Genomic DNA, 10,845 nt, shown 5'->3' on the forward strand with positions numbered 1-10,845 from the left:
CCAATTGCCCTCCAAGTAGGTTTATTATTAGCATCCAACACATTAGCAAATATATGATGAATAGAGTAAGAGACGATTTCCACATTAACATTTTTCCACCACAACCCTATACCACCAGATTTCCCTCAACCACTAAAGTAAACACCATTCGTATAACCACAACGATTTTTTTTTTATTTTATTTAGAATTTTTTCATCAATCATATAATCTCCATTACAAAGACAATATTTGGCTTTTCCCTCCAACACGTATCTTGGAGGCCCCTAACTGCACGCGGGTTGCCAAGCCACGATAGCCCCTACACCTTTTAATTTTTTACTACTATCCCCCAACCCCATTACAACCATCATACACCATACCCAACCCCTCACTCTTTCTTTTTATACCAGAAAAAATAGTACTATTGTCATACATAGTGGTATCATCATTGTTACGTTGAGTGGTACGGTCCACTCTCTTCCAAGAACTCAGCATTGTCTTTGGAGATGGCTCCACATGGCAGAAGGATTATTGACATGTTCAGAAAGACTATCAGCATCCTTATCAGCTTCACCTAGAGTACTAGCAGAAGTCGGCAATGGCTTGGGTCTTAGCACCTGTTTCTTGCTAAGTGGGTCAGTCATTATCATCAATGATGCTTCTCTTCCCCGAGGTGACTCGGTATTCTCGCAATGTGGTGAGTTACACATCAACTTTTAGGCAACACTTGGTGGACCGAGGCGGATTGCTTGTGGATCATTGTACATAGCACTACGCCCTCCTTTGTTATGCGAAAGGTTCTCCACCCACTTTCTTTCTTTCTCACGGTCAGCAATATCAAGTTTAGAGCGTTGTAATGGAGAGGCGGTGAGAAAAGGACCGTATTGAAAGACAACACAACCTTCATCATCTTAAATCACAACATGGGTGCATTCTTTGTCATTAATTCCTAGCCTTCCACAGTAGTAGCAGAAATCCCCCCAAACGTTCATATTTGAACCCAACCCACTTCCTAGCTTCACCACCCATGGCAATTTTCATACCTCTTCGTAGAGGTTTGTCAACATCAATCTAAACCTTAATTCTCAAGAACTTTTCCCACCCTAAAGGATCCGAGTCATTGAACTCGATGAATCCACCCATACAGTCCCTAATTTCTTTAGCAAATCTTGCATTATGTCTACCAAAAGGAACATCAAGTACCCTAACCCAAAACAAGGAGAATTGGAAGGATACTTCCGATGCCTGTGCATCGCCATTCAGATCTTGCAGCAGAAGAATTTGGTTGTCAAAAGCCCAGGCCTACCCTCCAATACCCTCATCTTGTCAGCTTCATCAAAAAATTGAAACACGAATAAATTTGTTTCGATCATACGTATAGCGATATTATTAGTTAATCGCCATAAATTCTTCAAAACCCTCTTCATTGCTTCGACATTGAAGGGCTTTTTCGTGAGCAGTTTGTCAATCATAGATAAAGCAATTCGAGATTTAGAAATTTTATCATCTGGTTCTTCATATTCATCACCATAAACCTTATCTTTGTCTTCCGTCAACCGGAGTTTCTCCCAATCATTCACAAGTTCATCAGCCATACTTTCCTCCAAGGACACCAACGTAGGAAAACAAAATAGAAACAGAGAATTCGATTGAAATTAAGCAGAATCAATAATGAAATTGTGGGAAAAACGAACGAAATAGGCAAACCCTAGCAGAGACAAAACGAACCCTACTCGAGGGCTTCTTCCTTTCATTTCCTTTATAAACTACTTGTATATGTTTTCCAATTAAATCATATTAATAAAAATAAAAAAAATAATTATATGCCTATAAACAATCCGTGCATTGCACATGCCAAAAAACTAATTATAGTAGAATTATCGAGGTCATGTAAAATTGTGTAAATTTTATTTAAGGCACTTTGCATACCTAAATAAAAAAAATAAAAAAAAAGTTGGTAAATTTGCATTTACAATAAAAACATGCAAAAATGTATACAACTTTCTCCCATTTATATTTACTTGACAAATTAAACATTCCTAAATGGAAATGTCATATTATTTGACATATACTATAATTGGTAAGATTTTAGTAGAGATATTTTTTAAATTACCCTTATAATGCATGCAGGGATAACAAATGAAGGTGATAAGGTAAATCATGAGAAATACGAAACACCTCGTGTATTGTATTTTCTAGAAAAATCAAAAGTTTTCATTGAAGAACCACAGTCAAACGATAATAGAGAAGCTAGACTTCAATGGGGAGTTGAATATGGCAGATGTCTCCAATATAGGAGGATGTAACCCTTTCCATTAAGGGTTAATCATACCCTTCTTTTCACCATTTTCGATCAAGGTTTTCGTTTCGCCGCCGAAAACATGGTGGTGAAAGTGGTGTTCATGAGCTACTACAATGGAGGAGCTATACAAAAAGAAGAAAATGTAGTATGAAGAAGTTGGAGGAGGAAGAAGATGGAGTACGAATTGAAGAAGAAGAAGAAACGAAAAGGACAAATAAAAGAAGTACCAAAAAAATATTAAAAAAATCATGCAATTTCACTTATTTACAAAAATACCATTTTGAGAAACACCCCATGTTTCTCATGTTTAGAAACTAGCACCAACTACAATTTCTCTTTCCTCATCACTGGCCGTGCAACCATCTCCCCTGCCCCACCTTTGACACCCCCTTCTCAGCCCTAGCAATCCCCTCCCTTTCTCCCGCATCAAAACAATGCAATGACGCGTGACACTCTGGACCACTCTTAACGCATTTTTGGATGGAAATTGTTAAGTGGTGGTAAAATCATTTTTTAAAACTATTTTATGGTACTCCGTATTAATATAATTTTTTTAATTTTATTTATAGTGTTGAAATATATTTTGATGTGTTTTTAGGGTGTTTAAACATCAAAATTTTCTATAAATAGAGTATTATTAATTAAAATTGTAAGCAGGTCCTCTACGCAATTACCTCCACTCAAGGAAATCCCCAAGGGCCTAATATATAACCCAAACAATCCCTTAAAATCCCAATAATATCAACATTGACCACCTCCCAATTCCCAAACTTTCGCAAGTTCTAGTACTCTTTTTCCTAGTGTTGTATATTTAGTTTACAATCTCCCATTTCTTTTCCTCTTTGATTTTCTCTCTCCTCCTTCGTACGCACCTCGTCCACCACCCAACCCTTCATTTTCTCTCACCGTCAAAGGCGGAAAATCCGAATCCTCTCGAAGATGTTGAGGGTGGCGGCAAGGCGCCTCTCTTCTCTCTCCTCTTCTTCATGGCGTCCCGCCGCTTCCTCCTCTGTCGTCTCCAAATCCCCTCTTTCTCGCGACGACCAGGAGTCCAGATCTACCCCTTTGTTCTTACCCCATTATTATACCCACCTTCGAGGTTAGGGGCTTCTTCTGATTTGAATATGTTTAAGAATTTTTTGATTTGGTTGAGTTTTTGTTGTTTTTGTTTTGAAATTAGGGTTTTGTTTGATTGGGCTTGTTTTGATTCTGCTGATGATGATTTTGTTGCTGGGATTTGAAAATGATCTCGAAAAGTTGCGATCTTTGGTTGTTTTTAGTTGGATTTGTTGTGGGTATGCTTTGAATTTGTATATATTTGAACCTTTTTTGCTTAATTATTCGGCGATTTGATGAAGGATAATCGAATATATGTTACTTGTTTGTTGTGGTTGAATTCTGAATCAAATTAGGCTAGGTTTCAGGAGAGGTGAAGTTATCTGGATTTGCGTTATTCCCAATTTAATAGGAGCCCTGACCTGGAGCTGGGAGTTTAGATGCCGGCGATTGGGTGTATTGAACTTACCGGAATCGAGTTTTTATATTCGGGCATATTTTAGGGGAATGGAGAGTTGGAGATGGGATGATTAACTTCTATTATTTGGGAGCGATGTTATTTTGTGTGGGCATACTATCCTGTTGATTGCTGATATGATTGTGGTATCATCAGGAAAATGAAAATCGGGATCGAAATCCATGGTTTAATAAGCTTCATGGGTGGATATTTAATAGGAGGAACTGTTACTTTAAGCAGTTGGCAATTATAGGTTTTTGATGTGGAACAATTTTTCTTAGGGAATTTGTTATTCCTGAATGATTTGTTGGGATGTGCCTTTATATTTTGCAATATTCATTTCAACAGTTTATTAGTTGCAAACTTGCAACTAAATTGCGCAGTACTATGCTAAACCTTGTAAAACTACATATATCACACAATCGGTTTCTGCACATTTATGCAGTGTTGAGACTTGAGGCTTTGGGGATATTTTCTGTGAAATGACAAAACATATTTAAACATAGATTGTTTCTGAGGTAGTGAGGTCTGTCTTTAAATATTTAGTCAACCACAAATTAAAATTTCTTCTCAAAAAGCATCAAGGAATCAAATCAAAGAGATATTCCAGGAGTTGCTTTTTTCAATATCTTGTAGGAATATCAGTATTTACAGAAAATCATCTTAGTCTCTCAGGTAAAGAAGAACTTGCAGTTGTATACTTGTATCCTGTTGAACTGCAGTTCTATATTTTTGCCTCCTTTGATGTCTATTTATTGGAAAAGATGGGTAGCCAACTCATAAAACTGAGGAAGAAACTGTAAATCTTCCCAAATTGCACATAGATGATCCATGTGGGAGGTTGTTTTGTCTTACTAATATCAGTTAATCTTATTGCAATGCAATTGATGACAATAGGACTTATAGGAGAATTGGGGATATTTTGAAGGCCTGATAGCCTTGGGGGAGAGGCCTTTTTGCTTTCCTATTGTTACTGGCTTTTTAACTGATGTGATTCAACATTTATCTTTTTTTGCTTTGGTGCTTGATGAATGCTGTCCATCCTTTTGGTTGGTATTTATTATTGGTGATTCATTTATATTAGTATTAATTTTCTTATCCGGAAAGTTACATGATGTTAATGGTTCAGTGTTAGTATTATTAGTACATGTAATATAGGTGTTTTCTTCTAGTAATGGTCTTTGTGAATGATATGTGAGTTTATTTTTGATTGTGAATGTAGAGCACCATGTCCTGCTGCATCTGGTTTTGCAATGTGCTTCATGTTTGTAGTAGTGTATGCTTTTCTCTTGCATTTTCATTTGATAATGTACAAATAGCATTTCATAAGGTTTGTTATATTTTTGTCTGCTAGCTGATTCAAGGATTATTACGTTATTCTGGAGCCACCTACTGGTCTTTTGTAGTTGTGGCCATAGAATTTTGTGCTTGGTACACTAACTGCCATTTTTTTTTTAGTGTTGAAACATTAATCTTTTGGACTTTGATGGTTGAACGCAGGATTTGCTACTGAGAATCTCGTCCCAAAAGCTGAACATGGCATGATCCCTGATGTTCCAGCTACTGTGGCTGCTATTAAGAATCCCTCATCAAAAATCACCTATGATGAATACAACCATGAACGATATCCTCCTGGTGATCCCAGCAAGAGAGCATTTGCTTATTTTGTTCTCACTGGTGGAAGATTCGTCTATGCTTCACTTGTCCGCCTGCTTGTCCTTAAGTTTGTGCTGAGTATGTCTGCCAGTAAGGATGTCCTTGCTCTGGCATCACTTGAGGTTGATCTGTCAAGCATTGAGCCAGGCACTACTGTGACTGTGAAGTGGCGTGGAAAGCCTGTCTTCATCAGGCGTCGAACTGATGACGACGTCAAGCTGGCTAACAGTGTTGATCTTGGTTCCCTTCGTGACCCACAGAAGGATGAAGAAAGAGTTAAGAACCCTGAATGGCTTATTGTGATTGGTGTCTGCACTCATTTGGGTTGCATTCCTTTGCCAAATGCTGGAGACTATGGTGGATGGTTTTGTCCTTGCCATGGTTCTCACTATGACATATCTGGTAGAATTCGGAAGGGTCCTGCACCTTATAATCTCGAGGTACCAACTTACTCTTTCTTGGAAGACAACAAATTGCTAATTGGTTGAGGAGTGAGATGGTGAAAGCCACTTAAGCCACAGGGATGATGGCGATATCTAGAATTCTTTTTTGGTTTTCCTTTAGCTATAAAACTTGGATATCAGATATTTTCTGAGACATTTCCAGATAAATTTATTTTGCTATAAGCATGCCAAAAAATGCTTGTGTAATTTTGAGTTTGTAACTTTAACTGGTTGAGTTGATGTTGTCATTATTAAGAAATAATCTGCTGGGCATCTTGCTTAGTATAAATTTTTGCTGGTAGTTTCAACATCCTGCTTACAATACATTCAACTCGTGTTGTTATATTTTTTTCACTGTTAAGCGAAATTTGATTGTAAAGATTTGAACTTTAGATGCTTGTGGCTCTGTAGATTTCTAGAAGTATTTACATCTCAGCAAAGAACTCTATTTGCCTTACAAAATGCTCTCAAGACAGATCAAGGGAATGATATTTTCTTGATCAAATTTAACATTTTTACTATAGTATCTAATAGTAGCCGTGAAAAGAATCTGCGGAGGGTTCTGCTTGATCTGGTGTGACTATCTTTCCAAAATGCCCTTGACATAGACCATGCCTTTTTCATTCAGCTGTAGCTCCTTCCTCATTTGCTCTACTTGCTGATCATCTCCTTGAACTATGACGTCGGACAGTGTCCCATCCTCTCCTACAACCATTTTGATCTTGATCTGTTCCTTTCTCGCAGCACGCTGCCAGTAATATAATCCACTGTACAGGCAGGAAATTACAAGTCCGTTAATGCACTAGATCAGAGCCATATAAATCATTGAAACTTCAGGATTTGGTCATTCTGGTGCCATTGAGGCATGTTAGGGAGAAGCTAATGATTGTAGTTAAAAATTTGTACCCTGCTCACTTGAACAAATTCAGGATTTCCCTTTCGAAATAACTCTCTTATTGCCAATCGAGTTAGAAACATCCAAAATGCCACTATGTGACCGTGTGTGTTCCTCCCTTTGTCTCACTAAAATTGTCATGTATTCTAGAGTATGATTGACTCACTGTGTTTGCCACAATTATTTCTCCCCCAAAATCCCAAATAACTCTCGCATATAGACATATAGTTCTGGATGGATGAGTTATACGAAGTATAATCAGTAATCACTATGGTAAATGTACCATGCTAGGCCAAACTTTGGTTGGTAATTGAACGACATTATTTACAATATTAAGAGTTTGAAGACTTACGCCAAAGGACTAAGGGCAGTGATCAAAAACCAATTGTTGCCCACATCCAGAAACGTAATCGTAAGCACTAGAGCCACACTTGCTAGGCTTATGCAGGTGCAGAATGTCAGCAATGCTGCTTGCCCCCTACTCGGTACCATCATCCCTTCAAATCTGCACACACCCAAGCCAATACTTTGTCATTAAGAAAAAAAATTATCTCTTAATACATCTATTCCGAAATAAAAGTCACATTGTTATTACTTCGACATGCTATTAACCCGAATAAAGGAGGACACATAATTAAACAATGCTGGAAATGTGGGAAAATGTAGTCCACGAAAATAGAAGCAACTTACGTAATAGTCTCTCCTCTATCGGTCACCGCAAAATTGTTACGAGTGAAGTAAGATAAGATTTCTCCTGCAACCTGATTTGGTGCCTTTTTATTCTCATCCGCTTGTACATATGTCTTTTTTACAATCTATAATTTCACAACAAAAATTTACTAATCAACCAAATGAAATGTTAAAAAAAAAAAAAAAAATCAATTACTGGAGTAAGAAAATCAATAGAATTTCAGCAAATTTAAATGTCGGAGAGTCACAAAAAGCAATGATGATAATGATAAGTGATAATGGGTACTGGCCGTACTTTCCTTTAAAAGTAAATCGACTAAGCTAGTTAACATTCATTTTATGAATAATGGGTATTGCCCTTTTAAAGTTAATCGACTAAGCTAGTTAGCATCCACTCAATTACGAGAATTGAAGCTAAAACAGTACCTTAGATTTAACAGAGCGTTTGATGAGAGACCAAAGGCCAGGAACAGAGATAACAAAGAGACCCAGAGAAGTATAATAGCTAGCAACAGAATACCCAACACCTTCTGCAATTACAAACAAAGAAGATGGATTTTCATGAAAATGATTGGCTAAATCAGATGCTATTTCAATTTCTTGAAGGGAGGCAGAAACTGCAATCTTTACTGCCCTTTTCGGCTTCGAAATGGGTGGAAATTGCTGTTGTTGGGTATGATAGGAGAGAGAAAATTCTCTGGTTTTGTTGTAATTGGAAATTGAAGAGCAAGATGATAGTGGATGAGAAGGAGAGAAGAGGTTGGCTGCCATTTTTGTGTAGTGTTGAGGATTGTGAGGGGATAAGACAATGAACAATGTCAAATGCTACAATGGAAGAACTTGGAATGTTGAAGGTTTTGTTGTTAGAAATTGGTATTTTGTTTAAAAGATGAGCACCACAAGCTTTGAATCATGGCCATTGAATTGGTATACATTAATACATGTTAAAATCTAAACCATACACTAGTTCTAGGTAATGAATGACAAAAGGTTACTCCTTCGTTACTTATTAAAAGGTCACATATCTGATTTGGATGGTTTTAGACAGAGGTGAAAGTTATGTGAAGTATGGTTTAAAGTGAAAATCCAAACGCAATGATTTATCATAGTTACTTAGTTTTCAATTTGAATCTGGTTTTGATAGTTGGCACAAAAATGGTAAATACAAGCCCGACACGACATAAGAGGCATGTCGATGAGCCATGTATTGTATCATTTTATTAAAACTTAAGATTAGATATAGTTGTGGAATTGGTATCAGAGTCAAAGTATGTGTCACCTAAACCTCAAGTTATCTATCACTCATTAGTGCAAACTCGAAACCTTCAAGAAATTAGCAAATATTTGAGGATTCACGGCTTATTGAAAAGCCAAGATTTTAAGTTTTATATATATATATATATATATATATATATATATATATATATATATATATATATATATATATATATATATATATATATATATATATCAAAGATATATATATATATCAAAGATTGTATACTATTTCCATGACCATACCAACCAGCCAATTATTGGGATGGAATACAACTAATCCATAAGCTCTTAAGTTTTTTGCTTTAAATTTTAGAATGTGGATTAAATGATGTAACACATTTTTACAAATTAGGGAACTTTCTTGAAGATAAGAAAGTTAAATTAGCTTCACAATATATGTTCGTGAGCCTTTTTTTTTTTTCCTTTTTTTTGGGTGTTATACTCGGTTCACCCTTTAGGCTAATCAGGATTCGAGGATCAGTTTTGGGTGGTTAGCTTCCAGTCTCCTCCCAATTATTGTTGCAGTTGATCGAACACGGATCCCCCCTACCAAGTGTAGTCCCAATCACCACTACACTAACAACCAATTGGTACCTAAAAATTTGATTGGTAATACTTATTTGGAGGAGTCAATGCATACTAATTGAACAAACCTCATAATTGTTTTATTTGGGAGGAGTCAATCCATACTAATTGGACTAATCCCCACCCCAAAGTGTCTCTAGTGGGGTTTGATCCCACAACCTCTTGGTTGTGAGATGCAAACTTGACCACTAGACCAAGCTATGCTTGGTGGACTAACCTCATAATTGGCTTGGGTATAAAGTTAAAAGATGAATGATACAATAGATAGGAGAAAGATTTTTGGATCACTCGTCCACTTCAAGCACATCCTTTACTCCATACAAAGTATTTAATTTAGAGTATCGGTTCACTAATGAGATATATATAAGAGATTTGACCGCATTTTATAGCCATTCATACTTCGAAGCTCTAATATCAAACCTTGATATTATTTGAAGCCTAAGGCTAAGTAAGAGAATCAAACCTAGTGATTAAAGGCTCGGTTCATTGAGTTGCAAGGGTCTAAATCTTGAGACCCATGGGGAAGGCCACAAAATTTTGAGGCCCAAAGATAAGAGCTCAAGAGCCAACCCAAAGTCACAAGTATACTTGCCTGATTGAGTTAGCTCCCACGAATACCGACATCATGCACTTCGCATTCAGGCTCCATAGGGTGACCTTAGGCTTGGTTGGACGTAGATTTCTGGTGTTTGTTTGTTGCCCTTGTAATTTATGGGTTATGATTACTAAACCCAATTAACTTTGATTTATTACGTTTTTCTCGATTCCACATTTTTACTTATTAGTTTTTAAGCATTCTACTTTACTCTTGTTTAACATTTAAGCTTTAATTAATTGCAATTAAAAATTTCTGTAAATTCTCAGTATTTTATTTGTGTCACATAATTACCCAAATTGCCCAAGTATAATAGTGGGTTTAGTTTAAGAAAATAATTCAACCTGCTCGCGACCTTTTCGAGTCGAGCTTAGCATGACTCGTGTATCGTCTCGTTTAGTCTTGAGTCAAATTCGAACTAGAGCTGAGCCGTGCCGAGTCGAGCTTTGACCGAGCCGAGCTCGAATAGTTCATGAGCAATATCAGCTCAATATCAAAAGCTTGTCAAATTCGTTCCATGGTTAATATCAATTCAAGAGAGCATATTAACCTAATTAATTGCATTGTGGATTGTGAAGATTGATTAATTATCCCAAAATATTTATATTTTTGGTGAACCTATACCCTATACCTTAGACCTTACATTATTGATGTAGGGCCTGTTCACTTCAGCTTAATTTCAATTAGTTTAGTTCAGTTCCTAGTTTCCTTCTCTCATAAAATATTCAGTTCAGTTCAGCTCCAATCAGTTCAGTTCATTTTATTTTTATAAATGTGAACAAAACCTAAATCATTCTTCGTGATTAATATTGTTACGTATAATCTTACATTAGCATTCGACCCCAATAGGCTAGGTTTGATTGATAATTATGAGTAGGAGTGAAAGTATTTCCCTACTTGTCTAGTAC

The 10,845-nt window shown here is 36.6% G+C and overlaps 2 protein-coding genes across 2 annotated transcripts; one reads left to right on the forward strand and one right to left on the reverse strand.

Annotated features, from left to right (window-relative positions):
- The first annotated feature begins 3,039 nt into the window (after positions 1 to 3,039).
- LOC145600227 (cytochrome b-c1 complex subunit Rieske-4, mitochondrial-like) lies at positions 3,040 to 6,183 on the forward strand. The gene is made up of 2 exons (XM_081656138.1): positions 3,040 to 3,381; positions 5,296 to 6,183. The coding sequence occupies exons 1-2, from the start codon at positions 3,222 to 3,224 to the stop codon at positions 5,937 to 5,939; spliced, it is 804 nt and encodes a 267-aa protein (XP_081512264.1). The 5' UTR covers positions 3,040 to 3,221; the 3' UTR covers positions 5,940 to 6,183.
- LOC145600226 (protein COFACTOR ASSEMBLY OF COMPLEX C SUBUNIT B CCB1, chloroplastic-like) lies at positions 6,168 to 8,349 on the reverse strand. The gene is made up of 4 exons (XM_081656137.1): positions 7,906 to 8,349; positions 7,480 to 7,604; positions 7,142 to 7,294; positions 6,168 to 6,661 (listed from the first exon to the last, which is right to left on the reverse strand). Exons 1-4 carry the CDS (start codon positions 8,248 to 8,250, stop codon positions 6,475 to 6,477), a joined length of 810 nt encoding a protein of 269 aa, XP_081512263.1. The 5' UTR covers positions 8,251 to 8,349; the 3' UTR covers positions 6,168 to 6,474.
- Positions 8,350 to 10,845: the final 2,496 nt, after the last annotated feature.

The sequence above is a fragment of the Chenopodium album genome, chromosome 21 (assembly GCF_948465745.1).
Source record: "Chenopodium album chromosome 21, dcCheAlbu1.1, whole genome shotgun sequence".
Taxonomy (NCBI): Eukaryota; Viridiplantae; Streptophyta; class Magnoliopsida; order Caryophyllales; family Amaranthaceae; genus Chenopodium; species Chenopodium album.